At 42.5% G+C, this 22,129-nt stretch overlaps 1 protein-coding gene across 2 annotated transcripts in view; it reads left to right on the forward strand.

The window, feature by feature from the left end:
- The first annotated feature begins 2,771 nt into the window (after positions 1-2,771).
- The window catches only part of CAAP1 (caspase activity and apoptosis inhibitor 1), a 62,361-nt gene continuing 43,003 nt past the window's right edge, over positions 2,772-22,129 (forward strand). The window contains exons 1-5 of one of the 2 annotated variants that reach the window (XM_058672388.1): positions 2,772-3,163; positions 8,614-8,667; positions 9,148-9,348; positions 10,285-10,369; positions 11,161-11,236. In XM_058672388.1, the coding sequence (XP_058528371.1) occupies positions 2,882-3,163; positions 8,614-8,667; positions 9,148-9,348; positions 10,285-10,369; positions 11,161-11,236 (698 nt within the window). In that variant the 5' untranslated portion in view covers positions 2,772-2,881. The remainder of the gene's footprint in view (positions 3,164-8,613; positions 8,668-9,147; positions 9,349-10,284; positions 10,370-11,160; positions 11,237-22,129) is intronic. The other variant, XM_004581229.2, reaches the window with a different exon arrangement.

A 22,129-nucleotide genomic window follows, 5' to 3' on the forward strand; every position in this document is an offset into this window, starting at 1 on the left:
ATGAAATTATCTAATCATTCACTCAAAATAGTCTCATTAAGGATTCAGCATATGCCAAGTTTTTAGAGGACAGTAGTGTATTGGGAACATAGAAATAAACCAAGTGCTTTCTCTCATGGAGCTTCCTTTCAAGCAGAAGCAGCCAAATAAATATGTGTGTTGACTTCATAGGCTTCTGCCTGCAATGTCAGCATTGCATTTGTGTGTGGGTTCAAGTTCTGGAGACTCTGCTTCAATCCAGCTCCCTGCTTACGGCCTTGGAAAGCAGCGGAGGATTCCCTGGGTGCCTGCATCCACGTGCAAGCCCCAGAAGGAAAAGGCTGCTGGCTTCAGACTGACCCACCTCCAGACATTACAGCCAGCTGGGGAGTGAACCAGCAGATGAAGATTCTCTCACTCTGTCTCTCCTCTCTGTAAATTCTGCCTTTCAAATAAAAAATCAACAAGGCTTAAAAAAATGTGTGTGGTGGTTTTAAGAGCACTGAGGAAAAATAAAACAGTGACGATTATGCAGAGTGCTACAGCCAGTGAAAGCAGAAACATACCCTATATGCATTTTTGTGTTGTCGGCTTCCCCCACCTGACATTTACCTGGTTTGTTCCCTTCTCTATCACCGCATGTAATACAATGCCTTTGATCCAGATCAAGTGTATGCTGGGTGGGCAAAGACTGGGATCATCTGGCAAATCCATATTCTTCAGCAATCTAGGGAGCACTGTTCTGTATTCCTGGGCCGGCCAAAGAAAGATGGAAACCATGGATTAGTTGTTGAGAACAAAATGGAAACTCACAAGTTTCTCAAAACTAGTGGTGTAATAGTTTGCAGCAAGAATTCAGAAACAACTAGCTTTACTGAAGCTAACACACACTATTTCGGGTTTCTATGTGTTATGTCAGTCTGCCACGACAAAATATTACAATCCAGAACACTATAAAAACCAACCAACCAACCAACCAAGATACTTATGGTCTTAGGGTTAGAGAGGCTCAAGGGCCAAGATCCAGAGCCCACAGGTTTGGTTTCTGGCCAGGCTTATCTTCCTGACTGTGGATGGCTGCCTTCCAGCAACATCATCAAGTCACATTTCCTTTGCATAAACTGAGAGCACAGAGGGCTTTCTCTGGTGGTTCTTCATCTTTCTGCAAGGACAGTGGTCAAATGAGGGTCCCTTCTTTGGGACCTCTCCTAACACTAATTACAACTTGAATGGTCCTATCTAAAAAAAAAAAAAAAAAAAGGTGCGTTAGCATTAGAATTCCACCACTTGGATTTGCGGGAATAAAAGTCGTTTCATAACAGAGTTGCAAATGTTATGCACCATTAATTTCGTCTATGATCCCACTGGTGAGCACAGCCTTCTCATTCCTTTCATGTGTGACACTTAATGAGAACAATATGGAACTCCTAGGAACACAGCAGACTCAGCGTCAGAATCTAGAAAGCAAAGTGAAGGGTGGTGCTGGGGGCTGAGACTGTTTTCCCAGGGCTGAGATGCTCCTGGTTATGAATCCTGGCCTGCTTTGTTTGAGAAACCTGGCTTCTGTTCTGGTGATCGCCCAACCATAAACATCCAACCCTCATAAAGTGATCATTCATGGTTAGACTGGCCCACCCCGGTTGCTAGTTCCTTGGATTCTTTTCAAGAAGTACTACATAATCTCCACAAGTAACTCCTTTCAATTCTCCGCTACTGCAACTCTCACACATTGCTGCTTTTCTCCTGAATTTCTTACCTCAAACTTTTCCAAAACGTCCTTTACCTCATCAAGTTCAGTCATTCTCAAACTCATTTTCTTCTTTAAAAAACCAAGAACTGACCCAAAAAGCAGCTTTTGAGGGAGAAACGGATAGTGAAATGATCAAAACACTGATCTGCCAATCTTTTAATTTCATCGCATGGCATCAACATAAAGATGCCATTTGCACAGTACCGCATCTATTCCATTCGATAAAAGGCTAAACTTCACAATGAACAAATGCACATTGCAAATAGTGGAATAGTACTCAACACTGTGTACCAAGAATGGGAAACTCTAGTATTCAAATGTCAGGATAAATTTTAAACAAGTATTTCAGCGTATGAGTGATATTTTAAATTTACTGTCCCTTTTCACAGGAGTCTGTTAAACAGAACAACAAAAACAAAAAAAATCAAGATGCTGCGGTTCTCCTATCTTTTTTGGGTGCAAAGTATCCTAAGGAGAATGACTGTTAATGACTGCATTATTTTGAAACGCGAAAGACTGGATTAACAGCCTCATGCTAGTACTTAATTATTAGTTAAGTAAATTAAGGGCATAATAAAGTACCGGAGCCAGGTGCCTAGAAGCAACACGGAGCCATGCTAGAAATAAGCCCAAGGGTGAAGAATAAGGAAGTGCAAGACCCCCTACTTGTAACACAATTCTGTAAACTACAAGAAAAGAGAAAGAAAGCTTTGCTAGGAGTTGACGGTAATGGAAGTACCATTCCCTACTTTTTCTGTTGTTCTGTGTGGCTAGGTGTTCTAAAATTGGGAAACAAATGAAAATGGAGAGGTAGAAACCGCACTTTTGCTTTATGGAGTATTGCTATAAAAACAAGAAACAATGAAGACTACTATTAGCATGGTATAGAGCCGCTGTAAGGCTGCGCTTTCCACGCCCGATGGGGACACGTGTGAGAAAGCCCACCGGCACCAGTGTCGCCCTCCGCAACCCCAACACGCTCTGCGGCCCGCCCCGACCCCGCCTCCAGAAATGCCTCACCACGCTCTGCGCCGAGGCCGGAAGTGACGCACAGCCGGCGACGCCGCCGCCAGGTGCCTGCCTCCGGAGGAGGGAGGTTTCGGTCGCTCGGGAGACGGAGGGCTTTCCCTGGATGGTTGCAGCGGAGCGATCATGACGGGGAAGAAGTCTTCCCGGGAGAAGCGGCGCAAGCGTAGCGGCCAGGAGGTGGCCGCGACGGTGGCGGCCCCTGAGCCCGTCCCCGCCGTGGGCGGCAGCGGCAGCGGTAGCACGAGCGGCTGCGGGAGCACGAGCGGCTGCGGGAGCGTCAGCTGCTGCGGGAACGCCAGCCTCACGGGCAGTGTGACCGGCGGGGGCAGCGGGGGCAGCAGCTGGGGGGGCCGCAAGCGGAGGAGCACGGACTCGTCGTCCGGCGTCTCGGGCTCCCTGCAGCAGGTGCGTGCGCTCCCCCTGGCCGCTTCCTGGATCCCCTGCTGCCCAGGAGGCAGGTGCTTGAGTGACGGGGCACCGGCCCGAGTGTCCACCCCCACATTCCCCCAGGGTTTGGACGAAAAGTTGCTGAAACTACTCGGTCCTTAAAAAGAAAAAAGAAATTTGCCCTTTACCATTCCTGGGGTTGTCCTCGGTCCCCACACAGTGTCAGTTGGCAGCAGCTCTCGGTGCCCTTGTGAGCCGTGCGCTTTACTTTTCTCTTCGTGTTCACTTTTGATAAAAGTGCACATGACACACGAGCAGACCAGGCCCCGGAGGTTGAGGAGCTTTCCCGCACCGTCCCGGAGGTGAATAGCACCTGGATTGAAATCTAGTATCTTGACTACCGAAAGCACGTTCGCTATTTGCAGTAAGCCTCCTCAGCCACCCCACCGTTGTAAAGAAACAAATTTACAAATCATACAATGAATAAATCCCTGAAATTCATTCAACCCAGAAATAAAGGGCTACGTGCTTTCCCTTTAGTGGCATTGTAGCCCAGTCTTTTCATCACCCTGTGTCACACACGTGTTTTGGGAAGTTTCTACATGTAAGCTTTACAGGGCGCCTCCATTGTTGGGTAATACAGCTGAGCTGTTGGCATACGTGTCTTTCTATATATTTTACATCATGTTATGGTGCATTTCGGTATTTTATATCTTCATGGATGAATATTTTAAAGTTTTTCATTGTTAATGCAATACAAAAGGCAAACCCTTGTAGATACAGTCTTACGCAGAAGATGAGCTGGAATGTGGATTAGTCTCAGGAGTGAAATGACTTCATCAGTTTTTGCAATTTCAGGAAGCCGGTTAGGGGCCACATAGAAGACTTCACAGGTTGTAGTTCATACAGTGTGAGGATAATCATTTCTACAAGTCTTTGCTAACTTTTAAAATTCATGTTTTGAAGAGTTGCAAAACCAGTGGATCAAACTAAATGTGCAGTTGCATTCATTTATACTTTCCTGGTTAAGACTGAGGTTGAACATTTTTGTTTTTTGTTTGCCATTTGATTCCATACATATATTCTGCCAGTTTTTCTCTTTGTTTCCTTGTTTGGACTGGTAATTTCTAAGTGCCTCTACATAAAGTTTGACTCTGAGCCTTTTGTAGGGACGTATACTTCAAAGGCAATAGTTTACAATAGTTACTATTGTTGTAATAGTAAACTGTTCAGTGTGTTTGAAAGCTGATGATTTTTTTTGAAGATTTATTTTTTTGGAAGGGCAGATTTACAGAGAGAAGGTCTTGTGTCTACCGGTTCACTCTGCAAATGACTACAATGGCCAGAGCTGAGCTGATCCAAAGCTGGGAGCCAAGAGCCTCTTCTGGGTCTCTAAAATGAGTGCAGGGTCCCAAACACTTGGGCCATCCTTCAGTGTTTTCCCAGGCCGTAAGCAGAGAGTTGCATCACAAGCAAAGCATTTGGAACACGAACCAGTGCTCGTGTGGGTTGCTGCTGTTACAGGTTGGAGGCCTGGCCTTTGAGCTATGATGCCACCCTACTGGTGATTTCTTTGTAGTCAAAACGCAGGCTAGTTTAGCCTTCTGGATTTTATTTTCTGTCTCTCTTTTTCTCTCTCTTTAGAGATTTATTTTATTTTACTTTGTCAGAGTGAGAGATAGGGAGAGACAGAGATCTTCCATCTGCTGCTTACTACCTAAATGGTCGCAGCAGCCAGAGCTGGGCAAGTGTGGAGCCAGGAGCTACCGAAGGTGCACAGGCCCAAAGGCTTGGGTCGTCCTTCCCTGTTTTCCCAGGCCATAAAACAGAAGGCTGAATGGAAAGTGGAGCACATAGGACATGAACTGGAGCTCAAATGGGATGCTGGGAAAGAATCAGCCAGTTATGTCACTATGTAGTTCCCAGGATTTTGTTCTGTAGAAGAAACTTTCCTGTTTAAGATTACACAACAATTATTCTTATTGCAGTGTTTTTAACATGACATCTTTAAATTGAGAGTTTTGGAAGCATAGGTGATTTATTTTATTACATACATAGCCACATACAACTAAACAAAATTGTTCAAATTTTTCTTCCAAAATGTTTCTGGTTGCAATGAGTTTTGTCTGCTCCTTTTAACACTAACTTTTTGTTATTGTTGTTTTGTTTTTGCAGCATTCTTCCTTATTCTCCTCCCGCAACACCCCCCCCCCCCCCCACCTTTTTTGGATGGAAACATTTTTTTTAATTATTATTTTTTATTCATTAATTACATTGTATTACATGACACAATTTCATAGGTACTGGGATTTCCCCCCCCTTCAACCCAAACCCTTTCCCCATGGTGAATTCCTTCACCATGATGCATAACCACAGCTCAGGTTCCATTGGGATTCCCTAATTACAGGCTCACACCATACAGAGTCCAGCATCCCACTGTCCAGTCAAGATCAACGGCCTCTTAGGGAGGCCCTCTCAGGTTTGAAGGCAGAGCCAGCAGAGCGTCACCTTGATCAATTAGAAGCTCCAACATATCATCAGCAACAGTCCAAGTACGATGAGGCTGGTGCAGAGTCCACTGATTGACAGTCTATCTTAGAGTTTCCCCTTGTCCAGGTTTTTCGCTGCAAGCATATAGCTGAGGTGGTTGATTGATCTACTCCATCTTCCATCTTTTTTTGGTTCATTCCGATCAGCTGGTGGTTGTAACCCCTGGGTTGGATCTTTTCTGAGCCCCGACCTCCATTGGAACCAATAAGTATTGCAGCTCTCCCCAGCTCTGCCCATCACACACTCGTCCCTCACCTAAACCAGCGGGAGGAGTGCAGTGCTGGTCGGGTGCTGCATTCCCTACTGGCATAGGCCATTTCGCCTTGGTGTTTTGTACTTTTTTTTTTTTTTTTTTTAATCGCAACCAAGCTTGGCCAGGCCCCTACACAGTTCCAGCGCTCGGGCTTGCCAGTGGATGACGTGAACTGACTCAGCCTGGTCTGCCCCAACCCGAGCCAAGTGCATGCCAGTGGGTCACTTTCCAAAGCCTCTTCTGGGTTGTTTACCTCCATGCTTCCTTCGGTTATTTGTAGGGTCAGTGTCCTGTAGGATGGAAACATTTGTGATGTTTTACCAATAAATATATTTGTCATAGATTTTTGAGAGATAGATTTGATAAGGTTAGGGAAATTTTCTTGTTTACTTGGGCTTGTTGAATTTTAACAGATGTTTTTTAGCATTCTGTTGATAAAAATCACACATCTTTCTCTTGATTAGATCATGTTGTTTAAAAACAGACTTTGAAATGTGTACAGGCATATAGAGAGAGGTCTTGCATGGTGTTTCTCTCCGTTAGTGCCAGAAACATCTAGGACTGGGCCAGACAAAAGCTGGGAGCCCAAGAACAAAGTCCTGGTGTCCATCGCATGTGTCAGGGTATCGGAGCCACAGTGTGTGTCAGTAGAAAGGTGAAATGAGAGTAGAATCCAGACTTGAACATGGGCACTGTGGTGTGGAAAGTGGGTATTCCAACCAGAGGGTTACTTTGTTGTACCACCACACCTGTCCCAGCTTCATTGTGTATTTCCCAAGAGCTTGATTAAGATATTATTGGCTTGCCATGCCATTTGTCCATTTCAAAAAAAGATTTCATTGTTTTTTCTTTTTTAAATACAGTCATTTTGAAAGTGTTTTATCACTCCAAAAATAGCAATAATCCCTGGTGCCTCCATACTGTTCCATCCCAGGTAACTGCTCATTTACTTAATAATTCTGTAAACTTACATTTCTGGACACATTATATGAATGGAAAAAGAAAGTGTCTGGGATTTCGTGTCTGCTTTTTATTTAGCATGGTATGTAAGTTTTTTTTTTTTTTTTAAACTGGAAAATCAGATTTACAGAGAGAAGGACGGACACAGAAGGATCTTGGAACCATTGGTTCACTCCCCAAATGACTGCAATGGCTGGAGCTGATTTGATCTCATCTGAGGCCAGGAGCCAGTAGCTTTGTCTGGTTCTCCTGGATGGGTGTGGGGTCCCATTGCTTTTCCAGGCCATAAGCAGGGAACTGCATGGGAAGTGGAGGATCTGGGACACAAACTGGTGCCTATATGGGATCCTGGTTCTTGGAGGTGGCAGATTAGCCAGTTGAGCCAGCCCCGGTAAAGTATTATTAAGGTTTAGTATACTATTATGAAAGTTTATTCTTGCTATAGCACATGGACATTTCTTAGCACAAGTTTCTTTTTCTCTGGCTGAATAATACTGCATTTTGTTTTCCCATCTAGCACATAATGGCCATCTGGATTGTTCTCTTGGATTTTTTTTTTTCAAGATTTATTTTATTTTTATTACAAAGTCAGATATACTGAGAGGAGGAGAGACAGAGAGGAAGTGGAGCTGCCGGGATTAGCACCAGCGGCAATATTGAATCAAGGCAAGGACCTTAGCTACTAGGCCACGCTGCCGAGCCCGTTCTCTTGGACTTTTATGAATAATGCTGCTATGAACGTTTATATACAAATTCTGTATATACATGTTATGTTTCTTTTGGATATGCGTCTGGAAGTGGGTTTGCTGGACCATTCGGCAGCTTTTTGAGGAACTGCCAAACTCTTCCTTCCAAAGCTACTGCTCCATTTTCTGTTTCTAGTAGCAACGCGTGAGTTTTCTACTTTCAGTCTAATTATGTTAATAACCTGTACAATTTTTTGGACAGTTCTGTCACAATACGAAATACATCTTGATTTGTATGTTCAAGGAAGAGAAGATTTCTGTGAGGGGTGGGGGAGGGTAACTGATACCTGAGACTTCTGAATTTGCTCATTTTGTGAGTATAGTGTGGTGTGGAGAAACTGGGGAGGACAGATTACTGGGGAGAGATTAGTATGTACAAAAGCCTTGCCTCTCTAAGCTGAAGAACAGATTGCCTTTGGGTTTTTCAAAAAAGAGCATTTCCTGAGGACAGAATGAGCAGGAGGAGCTAAGTAGGCTGTGTCATCCCAAGAAGACCAGAAGAAGTCACTGAGTATAAAATTCATCTCTTAACAATAGAACAGAGACTTCAGTTTAGATAGAGGAAGTCCAGATAGGTGGCTGTTGATATAATCTAAGCAGAGGATCGTGGAAGTTTGGAACAGGATTATTGCAGTCTGCTTGGAGATGTTAAGTGTGGTTTGGGAAATGGAAGCCAAAGTGAATGGAAATGTTTTAAATGATCAGGATTGTTGAAAATGAGTAGTGTGAATATGATGTAATTTGTTTTTTTTTTTTTTTTGAGGTGTGGTAAGCATTATTTAAGAATTTTTTTGCTGTTTAACATTTTGATCCTGTTTTGTAACCTTATATGAGTTTATATAGACAATGATGACATGGAGGAATGTCCTAATTCTTCAAAATCTAAGGTCTAGGAAATTATTCAATATTGAATATACCTTTATTTATGTGCACTAAAATATTATCTCTTTTCTTTGTAGCTGCTCTCTAAATCAATTGAAGTATGGAGAGAAAGAGTAAAGGATGCTGAACAATTAAGTATTCTTTCCTATGGTTTTAATTAATAGTGTGTAAATAATTAGAAATGCTTAGGGACCAACACTGTGGCATAGCAAGCCATTCTTTGGCCCCGAGGCACAGGCATCCCTTGTGGGCAACGGGTCGTGTCTTGACTGCTCCACTTCCCATCCAAGTCTCTGCTTGTGGCCTGGGGAAGCAGTGGAGGATGGCCCAAAGCCTTGGGACCCTGCATGTATGTGGGAGACCTGGAAGACGCTTCTGGCTCTTAGCTTTGGATTGGCTCAACTCTGGCCTTTGCGGCTAGTTGAGGACTGAACCAGGAGATGAAAGACCTTCTCTCTCTCCTCCTTATAGATCTGCCTTTCAAAAGAAAAAAAATGCTTAATGAGGAATTTAGTGGATGAACTATGTGATACCATACTCGTATTCTGTAATTCTTTATCCATATAGTTTTGGTAGTTTTGTGTAATGATTCGTTATTCTTTTAATTTTAGGAAACCAAATATCTTTTGCCAACTTTGGAAAATGAATTGCTGTTGGCAGAACATAGTGACCTTGAAGAAGGTGGACTGGACCTGACTGTGTCATTAAAACCCGTTAGCTTCTACATCTCAGACAAAAAAGAGATGCTGCAACAGTGCTTTTGCATTATAGGAGAGAAGAAATTGAAGAAGATGCTTCCTGATGTGTTAAAGGTATTGCGTTACTACATACATGCTCACACTGTACACATGAGATGGCTTCGAAAAGTTTTTGGAAAACTTCATGTGTTTGTTTAGTTTCATTTTCTACAAGATTTTTGATGTTGTCCTGTACCCGGAAGTGCAACTTTCTATATAGTAGCCAGTGCATCAGTTAATGCTATATGTAATTAGATGTTTTTATATGAGAGACTTGAAAATATGTAGTGAAGGGACTTTGGAAACCATATATGGTTTTGTATATTTAAAATTCTGCCTAGAAAAAAATGTTTAGACAAGAAGTGTATTGATCATGTAGGAATAATTCTATTAAGTACTGGCAACAGTAGTAACTACATTGGAAATATGCTGAATCTTTTTGGTGTTGTAAGAAATAATAAAATCACTGGGCATGTAGTGACGGTGCTAGAGTCTTCCAAATGTGCAAGGAAAATTCACATGCTCTGTATTTCCATTTTCTTCCAAACTTTTGAAGTACCCTTATATTTTGTTAAATTCACAAGGGTTTTTATATACTTACCTTAGAAAATAGTATTTGGGTAGAGTATAATTCTAGTTTTACTGTGCTGGAAGCAGGTCTTTAACAGGTTAAATCCAAGATTATATGCTTGATATATGTGTAGAGCTAAAGCTTAAATTATTTAAAGTTCAGAGGAATAGTTTATTACAAATAGGATACAACAATACTTGGGAAATTAGATCTTCTAGTTCATTCTTTCATCATGAACATGACTTTATATATTCGTATCAAATCTCAGAAAATGTTCATGTGAACATTTTTAGATTTCATCCCATGAAAAGATTTAGTGCATCTACTTGAATGCTTAGTTTTATTGCTAAGATTTTTGAACCTTTTTTTGCAATTATTTTCTGACTTACGTTGGAGTTATATTACATAAAGGTGTTGTTTGAAAATCTCCTTTCCTCTAGAACTGTTCGATAGAAGAAATTAAAAAACTATGCCAGGACCAATTAGAGCTGCTGTCTGAAAAAAAAATCCTGAAGATTCTTGAAGGTAAGACTCATTCCTGCCTTCTGGTAGCTTATTAATATAGTTAGCATGCTTCTTGAAATATTACTTTTCCCTACTTGCATGTCAGTTTGCTTTCATTATTTGGAGAGTATCTTTGTTTGTATTTGTACCGAGAGATATAATTTGTGTATCAGAGTAGCACATTCAGAATCCATTTGATAAATGGTTTTTCAAATCAAATGTATAAATGAGAACATGAGTTTGTACCCTGTAATATGTCTATAAAATTAGAAAATTTTGAGAAGGCAGAATTTTTTTTTCAGAAATAGTTTTTAGATTTTCCTCCTTACATTCTTGACAGTGGCTAGTTACCTGTTGTGCTGTTTCTGCAGCAAGGCCAGGTGCAGCTCAGAAGGCTCCTCTGCAGCTTAGTGATGTCTCTGTGTGCCCTGAAGTGTGACTACTCTGTGTGCTCTTTGTGATAGACACTTGGATTTTGAGACTTTCTTTTTCTTCCTTTCGGAACTTACTAAGAATTTTAGCATTTGCATCCTAGAAGAAGAACCAAAATGGAGACTAAATTTTCAGAGAGAACTTTTAAAAGTGTAAAATGATTTATTGGGATCTTGTAATTCTTGAAATAGGTGTATACTGTGTATGCAGTCTGTAAGTATATATGCACCTATTTTAATAAAAAAGACAATGGAATATATGTAAAGAGGCATTGGAAAGAACTCACTATTTTAAGCATAAGTGTTTCATGTAATGATTGTGAAGTTCTTCAGAGATGATGCTTTGTGTAGTGGTGGGCTCAGTGTCTGTTTTATTTTCAGGTGAGTCTGGTGTGGACTCTGACATGGAACAGGAGGCACCTGATGACTCTAAGCTGGGATCTGATTTAGCCAGCCAGTAAGTTACAAAAAAAAGCTTCAATTTTTATTATAATTTTTTTTATTCCTTTGAAGATTTTTTTTTACATCAAGTATATGATTATTTTTCTTTGTTTTATTTGTATAAGATAGTACAACAGCATTGAGAGATTGAACCATTTACTTGAAATGGTCCTTTAGGTCTGTGTGATACGGAATTAGTCGCCTTCAGGATTAAGATGATTTTCTTGGGCCTGGCACAGTGGCTTGATTGACCAATCCTTCCATCCCATATGGGTACTGGTTCATATATCCTAGCTGCTTCACATGTCATCCAGCTCCCTGCTTGTGGCCTGGGAAAGCAGTCAAGGTGGCCCAAAGCCCTGGGACCCTGCACCCGCGTGGGAGACCTGGAAGAAGCTCCTGGCTCCTGGCTTTGGATTAGCTCTGGCTGTTGTGGCCATCTGGGGAGTGAATCAGTGAGTGGAAGATCTTTCTCTCTGTCTCTCCTTCTGGCTGTAAGTTTGATGCCTTTCCAAGAATTAAGTAGATCTTAAAAAGATGATTTTCTTGAACTACTATAGATGTAGAATAATGATCATGCCAACCTGAATCAGAATCACAACTCTGATTTGCATTTGGAATATACTATTCCTGATATTCACTGTTTATGAAATTCTGATTTTGTCAGATACCCTGTTAGACACTTAGAATGCTTTATTTGATTGGATTAATAATCTGTTATGTTAGATGATAATAGCATGTTTCATAGATGAAAATGATAAAATTAATTTATAAGCAAAATATGTATCTTACCAGTATACATACTTATATATATATTTTTTTTTTTTTTTTGAAGATTTATTTATTTTATTACAAAGTCAGATATACAGAGAGGAGGAGAGACAGAGAGGAAGATCTTCCATCCAATGATTCACTCCCCAAGTGAGCACAACGGCCGGTGCTGTGTTGATCTGAAGCCGGGAACCAGGAACCTCTTCTGGGTCTCCCACGCGGATGCAGGATCCCAAAGCTTTGGGCCGTCCTTGATTGCTTTCCCAGGCCACAAGCAGGGGCTGGATGGGAAGTGGAGCTGCCGGGATTAGAACTGGCGCCTGTATGGGATCCCGGCTTGTTCAAGGCGAGGACTTTAGGCGCTAGGCCACTGTGCTGGGCCCTGATTATTTTTCTTAATGTTGCTTGTAGAGAATCCTGAATTGAACTTTTACTTGATTACATTTGTTTTCCTCTTGTTCAAATCTGTTTTTTTCTAGTTTTTTTTTTTTACCATAGTTCAATTTTCTATGCAAAATATGCCAAATAACTATTAATACTACTGCTTACTAAAAATTGTGTGCAGTTCTAAGCACTTATGTGCTTTCATTCATTTTTCTTTCTTTCTTTTCTTTATTTCTTTCGTTCATTCATTTCATTCATAAATGAATGAATGTGGTTTGCACAGCAACCTTCTGAGGTAGATATTAACATTATCTTCTGGCAGTACAATGAGACCCAGAACGAATTGTGTGCATCACATTATACAAATGCTTATCAAAGTTGGAGGCTGTTTTTGTTATAAGCAACTATGTAAGTTTTCTTGCAAACGTAACTGCTTTGGAATCTCTGAAACAGCTAATTAAAAATTTTTAATTATTGTTTACATTGTTGAGAGGGATGCATGCCCGTGTGGGCCTCCAGTTAGGGTGGGGAAGGTCCAGGTGTGGAGGAATATGGCGGGGACAAATGTTCAGTTCTTTTTATTCCCTTGGTCTATAGAGGGGGAAAGGGAGGGAACTGATCTTTGCTGTCAAACCACATTAGCATGTGGGGATGGAGGACAATCATTTGATAACATCTTAGAGATCCTGATGTGGGAAAGAGTGTCCTGAGCGTATTATTTGAGTGGCTTTGATAGCTCTGAGATTGTTGGCTTCATTGCAATAGGGTTGAGAAAAATCTGTCTAAGGTCTGTTGGTTGAGGAAGTCAAACTTAATAGACCCAGACATTAACTGCAAAGCTTGGCAAGGAGAGTTGTCCAATCTGTTCTGCTTTCCATCCTCTGAAGAGGCGCTAGGAATCCTATGCTGGCCTAGTAGAGCTGGCTGTCATGTGCATCTGGGCATGCTGTCCATTGTACAGGCATCAGCAACAATGGAAACCCAGTATTGATACATGTAAGCCATCTGGGGTGATCTCAGACTTGACTCTTATGTGTGCTGGCTAGTACTGTGTTAGTTTCAGTCCATTACCTGCACCAGCCAATGCACATTAGCTGGTGGATGTAGCTGCCTGATAGTTCTACCCCTATATCTCATGTGAACTGGTGGGTGCTGTGACCAGCTTACCACAGGCTTGATCTTCACTCACACCACTGGTGTAGACTGTGTGACCCCCAATAACCTCCACCGGGCACACTCCCAGCTCTAGTTTTTGCATGTGCTAGCATGTGACTCTCTTGCATACCCATGGGTGTTTAGTTCCCAGACCTGGTCCACATTTATGCCATTGGGTACTGCCACCAAGACCAGCCTGCCTCACTCCCAGCCTGGTTCTGGGTTGCTGGGAGCTGTAGCCTAGAAAGGAAATGCCCACAGTTCCCCTGCCAGGCCTGTTCCCTGCCCTGGATTATGTGCCCACCAGGGGATACTGCGGTTCTGCTTCAGATAACTTGTACCCAGTTCAGGCACTTGCCAGTTGGTTTTGCTGCCTTGGCTGGCTGGCTTGAACCCATCTTGGCTCTCTTTTGCCACAGCGGGTACCTAGTCTGGCTCACTCCCAGAACCAGCCCAAATGCTGGCTAATGAGTGCTGCATTGCTGCCCACAGCAGCCTGCCCTAGTCCCAGCTCTCATGAGGCAGCAGCCCAGTGGGGGAGTTCCTGAGGTTCCCCTGGCAGGCCCAGTCCCAGCGCTGGATTTTGTGCATGTGGGCAGGTACTGTGGTCCAGTCTGAAATAACCCACTCATAATCTTGGTATTCACTAGCAGGAGCTGCAGCCTGGCTCAGCCCTGTTCACCCCTAGTCCCCGTTGTTGCTGGTGGGTCCAGCAGCCTAGCTCATCCTGGCCCACTTCCAGCCCTCATATGAACTGGCAGATGGCGTACACCCAGTCACAGCTCTTGCTTGTGCCAGTGTGCTGTGGACTGGCCCAGCCTGGCCTAGCATAGCCAACCCCCAACCAAGACCCAGCCCACAAATACACTGACAGGTACTGTAGCCCAAACTAGCCTGGCCTTGCACTCACCTGTGGGAGCATAGCAGAGGAGTTCCCTAGGTTCTGTACCAGGCCTGGTCCCAGTCCTGGACCTCGTGAGTGCCAGTGGGTGCTGCGGCCCATCCTGACATGGTCAGCCCTCAGTCTTGGCACTCATTGGCAGGTGCTATAGCCTAGCCCAATTTGTTTGCGTCTGCTGCAATTCCAAGCAATGGGTGCTACTGCCTAACCCGTCTTGGCCTACTCCTAGACCTGTCTTTGTGTGACCTGTTGGGTGCCATGACCTAGCCTGGCCTGTCTCATACCCACTCTTGTTCTTTTGGGTGCCACTGGGTGCTGGAGCCTAGCCTAGTCTGGCCTGCTCTCACCCAGCCCACATTCATGCTGATGGGTGCAGTAACCTTGCTCAGCCAAGTCTGTCCACAGTTCTGACTCTCACACTCATCAATGGGAGCTGTAGCTCAACAGGGCATTCCCCAAAGTTCCTCTACTAGGCTTATTCCTAGTCCTGCATCTTTTTTTCTTTTTAAGATTTATTTATTTATTTATTTGTTTTACTGGAAATGCAGATTTGCAGAGAGAAAGAGAGACAGAGAAAGATCTTGCATCGGCTAGTTCACTCTGCAAGTGGCCGCAATGGCCGGAGCTTTGTTCTCCAGTCCTAAGCCAGGAGGTTTTTCCAGGTCTGCCACACCGGGTGCATGGTCCCAAACCTTGGGCCATTCTTGACTGCTTTCCCAGGGTTCAAGCAAGCAGCTGGGGTATAAGCCGGTTCCTATATGGGATCCTGGTTCATGCAAGGTGAGGGCTTTAGCCACTAGGCTAATACGCTGGGCTCACTAGTCCTTGATCTTGTGCATACTTGCAGATGCTTCAACTCAGCCTGGCATGACCCACCCACCGTCTTAGCTCTTGCTGGTGGGTGTTGTGGACTGGCTCAACACAAACTGTCCCCACACCTGGTCCACACAAATGCTGGAGTGCTGCAAACAGAGTGGCCTGGCCTGGCCTGCCCACAGCCACCTTATTATGCTCCCACAGTCTAGTAGGAGAGTTCCCCAAGTTCTACTGAGTTTGCTCCCAGCTGTGGATCACTTGTGTGTTGGCAGGTGCCACGCAGGTGCCCTGCTTGGTATGATCTGCCCTCAGTTCCAGCCTTTGCATGTGCTGGCAGGAGTTGGAGCCTGGTCCAGCCTGACCTTCTCCCAGCTCCAGCTCCCGAGAGTGTCAGGTGGCTTCCTGTCAGGTGAGTTTTTTGATCCAGCCTGAGTTGGCCATTAATAACTACAGCTGTCTGCGTAAACCAGCAGGTACTGTAGTCCCACAGAGGTGAGCCCACAAGTTCCTTACAGAACCAGCCCCAAGATCTGTTTCTCTTGTGGGCAAGTTATGCAGCCGAGCCCAGCCAGGGATGTCTCCCTAGCCCCAGTTTTGTATGTGTTGGCGGGCATTGAATGATGCTGTTTAGCCCAGTTTAGGTCTCCCATGTGGACAAGTGACTTGACCCAGACATGCTCTCTAGTTTCTCCCCTCTAAACCAGCCTGACTCATCTGCCTCGCCCACTTGCAAGTGTGTTGGCCAGGTCTGGAAGCCCCTATAAGTCACGTCTCAACTGTCAAAAATGCCCTCAGCCCCTCCTACTCCAGTACGTCCTCAGACCTCCTGTTCCTGAACAACCTGCAGCCTCCCCACCTGGGGGCTGGTGTGGCATGTCCTAGCCCAACATTCCCTGCTTTCTCCACATATCTTAAGAACAAACAAACAAGCAAGCAAACAAACAAACAAGCTTAGAATAGACAACTCTGCTGGCACACCGGTAGACTTAATACAAATTTGGCATTAACCAGGCCCAGAATACCTGCTAGCTGTTGGCTGCTTTTCTCCCAGCAATGTAACACTTGCCTAGGTACAAGGCATCGTAGCTAGTTGCTTACAGCTGGGGAACAACTAATTTCCTATGAAGTGACTGTTCATTTGTAAGATGAAGAGAATCTGTCTTATAGGAGTATAGGGAGTAAGGAAGTTAATGTGAATAGTTTTTTTTATTAATAATAATGCTAATTATGCACAGGGGAGACATTCGGCTCTGTGAAACAAAGGTAGGACAGGTAAGATTGTGAGTTTTTTTTTAAGATTGAGTTTATTTGTTTGAAAGGCAGAGCTACAGAAAGAGGAGGAGAGACAGAGAATCTTGCCTGTGCTCTTTCACTCCCCAGTGGCCGCAGTGTCTAGGGCTGGACTGGGACAAAGCCAGGAGCCTGGAACACTAGTAGGTCTCCAGAACCCAGTACTTGGGCTGACATCTGTTTTCCCAGGCTCGTTAGTCGATAGCTGGATTGGAAGCAGTAGCCAGGACTTAAATTGGCACTTCACAAGGAACGCTGCGCTGTTGTTGCAAGTGGCAACAGCTTAACTCACTTTGCCACAATACTGCTCCTCTCAGTTTGGTTTTGATTTCCATGATGATTAGTGATGTTGAACACTTTTGTCCATTTTTATGTCTTTTTTTTAAATGTCTATTCACATCTTTTTGCCTGTTGTCTAGTTGGGTGGTTTATTTTTTATTTTTTGAATGCTGTAAGTTCCTCATATTTTGGTTAGTAGCCTTTGTCAGATATGGTTAACTAACAAATGTTTTCTCATATTTATAAGTTGCTTTTTCGTTTTGTTTATTGTTGATTTGCTGTGCAAAAATGTTTTAGTTTGATGTAGTCCTTTTTAGCAATTCATTCTTCCTTTCTTCCTCCCTTCCCCTCTTCCTCCTTTTCTCTCTTCTCTTCCCTTTCCTTCTCTCTTTCTTTTTTCTTTCTCCCTTCTTCCTTCCTTCCTCTGTCCCTCCCTTCCTTCCTTCCTTTCTTGCCTTCTTTCCCTTCCTTCATTCCTCCCTCCCTTCCTTTCTTTCTCTTTCTTTTCCTCTCTCTCTTTCTCCCCCTCCTTTCCTTCCTTCTTTAAAGATTTGTTTATTTGTATTTGAAAGGCAAATTACAGAGAGAGGCAAGACACACACACGCACACAGGGATTTTCTGTCCACTGGTTTTTTTACTCTTCAAATGGCTGCAGGATTGGAGCTGGCTGGTCTGAAGCCAAGAGCCTGAAGCTTATTCTGGGTCTCTGGTGTGGGTGCAGGGACACAAGGACTTGGCCATCTTCCACTATATCCCCAGGAACATAGGGAGCTGGATCAGCAGTAGAGCAGTTGGGACTCGAACTGGCATCTGTACATAAGGCTTAACCTATTTTGCCATGGTGCTGGCCCCACTCAGCAATAATTCTTTTTGAAGCTGTGAGTTAAAAAGATATAGTAGAAAATCATTCAGAAATAGTAAATACCATATAATCAAAACTTTTAACTGCCCTACATAGAAAATTAAAATGAGTAATTAGCGGAAGATATGAAAATTAAGTTTAAGTAGTTTCTTTGACAACAAATGCATATACAGGTAGACCAGTGTATCAACTCTGGGAGATAATGAAATACCTTTTTCCAATTATGAAGTTACAAATTTAGGTAATCTGAAATTAAATTATAAAAGGAAAGATTGGAATTTGATAGAATGGACTTTGGAATATGTGCTTGAAAGAGTCAAAACTTTTTTTCCTATAAGAAACACTTAAAAAGGAATTGGAAAAATACTGTACTCATAGTTATAATAAAAGCTATGATATACTTTCAAGTGTGTTTAATAGAAACTTAGTAAATAAAGTCATAAAATCATATTAAAAGCAAAAAAATGGTGATCTGAAAAAAAATGGAGCACTCATATAGTCTGTGCTTATGGGAGGGAATTCTTAAATAAAACAGAAATCCCAGACACTATTTCAAATATTTGTGTGCGTGTGTCAAAAAATTTCCAGATGCCCAAACATGTGTCATGAATGAAGTCAGCTAACAGATCTGGAAGAAGTACAGGCAGTGCTGGGCGTCCGGAGCTTTGTTCACAGTGATGTGGGGTGTGCCTTCACAGCCATCTGGTTTTTGCTTTGAGTACAGTAGTCAATAAATTACATGAGATTTCAGCATTTGATATAAAACAGATTTTTATGTTAGCCCTATAAGTGCCCGGGACATATTTAAGGTAGATTAGTTGTACTAAATGTATTTTCAACTTTATGTTTTCGACTCAAATTTGTTTTTTTGGGACACCAACCTATCTAAAATCAAGGAGCATCTTTAGTTGCAAGCAGATATTAACCTTCATCATGTTAAGCAAACTTGAATTCAGAACTGGAGTCAGAGGTTGGAGTATCATGCTTCGACGATGGAGCAGGAGCCATTTGTACCGAATGTACGTGACCTTCGAGGACCTGGAAGAGACAGGGACGTGTACTTCCCTGGGAGCCTTCAGTAGGAATGCAGCACTACCACCACCTTCATTGCAGTTCATTCAGTGCAGGTTTATAACCTCTAAGACTTTAGGAAAACACATTTGTGATTTTATTTTTAAAAGGTGTGATTTTTTTTTCATGTAAAGATTTACTTTTACTTGAGTGTCAGGATTGCAGAGAGAATGGGGGAGACAGAGAGATATCTTCTATCCACTGGTTCACTCCCCAAAAGTTTGCAATGGCCAGAGCTGGGCAGGGCTGGTCCAAGGCTGGGAGCCAGGAGTGTCTAGTTTCTCACTTTGGTACAGGGGGTTCAAGGCCTCAGGCCATCCTCCGCTGGAACCGGACTGGAAGTGCAACAGCTGGATATGAACTGGTGGCTATATGGGATGCTAGAACTGCAGGCCAAGGATTAGTCCCAGTTTATTTTTTTTGTTTATTTATTTTTTTAAGGCACTGATTTGTGGTAATATGTTACAGTAGCAGTAGAAAGCTATTAAAAAATATTTGATAAAATGTGGACAATAAGCCAGAGTTACAAATTGATTTCCTGAAGCTATAAAGGAGTTTCCTTTGAGCCTAGCTATGTTTTATAGTTTTTAAAATGGTTTCCAGCATTTAAAAACCAACTGATAGCATAGTCTTTTTTTTTTTTTTTTTTAAGATTTTATTTATTTTTATTGGAAAGTCAGATATACAGAAAGGAGGAGAGACAGAGAGGAAGATCTTCCGTCCGGTGATTCACTCCCCAGGTGAGCATAACGGCCGGTGCTGCGCCGATCCAAAGCCGGGATCCAGGAACCTCTTCCAGGTCTCCCACGCGGGTGCAGGGTCCCAAAGCATTGGGCCGTCCTCAACTGCTTTCCCAGGCCACAAGCAGGGAGCTGGATGGGAAGTGGAGCTGCCAGGATTAGAACCAGTGCCCATATGGGATCCCGGCGTGTTCAAGGCGAGGACTTTAGGCAATGGCCACTGTGCTGGGCCCTACTCTGGACTTTAAAAAGTTTCTTTCTGAGTACAAAAATTACCAAGAAAGCAGATTTATGAAAAATGTTTGACAATGTGTTTCTTTGAAAGTTGAAACTGTGAGTTAAGACTTAGCAACAGCTTTATTGGGGATGAAATTTTAAAGAACTGTGTAATTTCTAAATAATTTCATTAAAAAAAAAAGAGATTTGGGCCCGGCGGCGTGGCCTAGTGGCTAAAGTCCTCGCCTTGAAAGCCCTGGGATCCCATATGGGCGCCGGTTCTAATCCCGGCAGCTCCACTTCCCATCTAGCTCCCTGCTTGTGGCCTGGGAAAGCAGTCGAGGATGGCCCAAAGCTTTGGGACCCTGCACCTGCATGGGAGACCTGGAAGAGGTTCCTGGATCCCGGCATCGGATTGGCGCGTACCAGCCTGTTGCGGCTCACTTGGGGAGTGAACCATCGGATGGAAGATCCTCCTCTCTGTCTCTCCTCCTCTCTGTATATCCGGCTTTCCAATAACAATAAAATCTTAAAAAAAAAAAAGAGATTTAATCTATCCTGGATAGTCAGATGAACAGTTTGTGTTGCAGAAAGTCTAAAAACGTAAGTAGAGTTTGTTTTTGAGAGACTGAGAAGCAGTGCGAGGTGGTTCAGTGAACCTCTGCTTCATTCCCCAGATGCTTGCAATGGACCAGGCTGTCAGCCAGAGCTGCGAGTTCAGGTCTCCTGATGCGTGACTAAGGAACCTGATTAGTTGAATCTTCACCTGCAGGGAACTGGTCAGAAGGCCGAATAGGTTATGGAACTTCTTATCTAGTGTCTTACCTATCATCTTAACCCATAGGGTAACCATCTGCCCTTCAGACTTTTAAAACTATTATAAATTGTGACCAGATTTGTTAAAGTCTTAAGAAAAATTGCTTCATAAAAACAGCAAGTTTTAAAGGAGTTTGATGGTCTGGAGGTCTAGAATTTAAGTGCCATTTATATTTGGAAATGGATCAGAAAGGAACCTTTATTTTAGTTAAGGTAGCATTGAAAATGAGAGTAGTTATCTGACCTTTTTTAATGTTAGATGATTATGCTGCAAAAATGTATAATGAAATTTAAGTGTTGAAAAGTATAATGAAATAGATTGAGGTTACATATATAAAGAATAAGTGCAAATACGTTAGGGAAATCTTAGCAATTTTATAGCTGTATCTTTTTAAATGAATTTTATATATTTATTTTTTTACTTTTTTAAATTATCATCATTATATGATACAGTTCCATAGCCCCTGGGATTTCCCTTATCCCCTCCCCAATTCCATCCCCCCCTCACTGAGTTCCCCTGTATCATTATTGTAGTATAGTTCTTCATATACAGTCATATGTCCATCATTGAGGGCATGGACAGTGGCAGAGACTCCAGCATCCTATTGTCAAGATGTAGTAAACAGTTTCACTGGGAGTCTAGTTCGTCTGGAAGTGGAGATGCATACTGCATTGTACCCTCACATCTGGGTATGACAATCTCCATTACACAGTTACTATACAATCCCTTAAATGAAAAGCCATGATACAAAATCAAAAATAGGAAGAAAAAAGAAATTTACAATGCCATGAAGTTAAATAACATGCTGCTAGATATGATAGTCTCCATTACACAGTTAATATACATCTCCTTAAATGAAAAGCCACAAAATAAATCAGCAAACAGGGGAAAAATAGGAATTAACAGCACCATGAAGTTAAATAGCATGCTGCTGAATGACTAATGTGTTGCTGAAGAAATGAAAAAGAAAACAAGAAGCTTCTTGAAGAAAATGATGCTACTGTATGAGTTATGAGTCATTGAAGAATTTAATCAGAAGAAAGTGTTTTGAAGAGATGAGACTAACAAAAAAATAAAAAAATTTGAGAAACAGTTTCTGTTGATCTGTAGGCAACTGATAGTTGGGTTTTGTTTTTTTAATCCCGAGTACTAATCTATGAGGTTTGATTGATGAGTTCAAGCCATTTCCATTCAGGGTTAATATGAATGGGTGGCAATTTGGTCCTGTTGTTTTAGTTATGGAGTGTTCATTGGTTTAGTCTTCTGTTGTCATTTTACTGGATGTTCTTCCCATTTGCCTTTGGTTTTGGTGGGTGCTATTCTTTTTCTCTGTCAAGAGAACATCTTTAAGTTTTGCTGGATACGTTATCTTGGCTGACAATTTTTTTCTTTTAGAATCTGGAATATGTCACTCCATTCTCTTCTTCCCTGTAGAGTTTCCTGTGAGAGATCTCCTGTGAGTTTAATTGGCATTCCTTTATATGTCAATTGATTTTTTTTCACATGCACATTTCAGGATCTTTTCCTTATGTTAAATTGAAGAGAGCTTGATGATCATGTGTCTTGGTGGTGAAGATCGCTTTTGATCAAGCCTGTTGGGAGTTCT

Source organism: Ochotona princeps, chromosome 14 (assembly GCF_030435755.1).
Source record: "Ochotona princeps isolate mOchPri1 chromosome 14, mOchPri1.hap1, whole genome shotgun sequence".
Taxonomy (NCBI): domain Eukaryota; kingdom Metazoa; phylum Chordata; class Mammalia; order Lagomorpha; family Ochotonidae; genus Ochotona; species Ochotona princeps.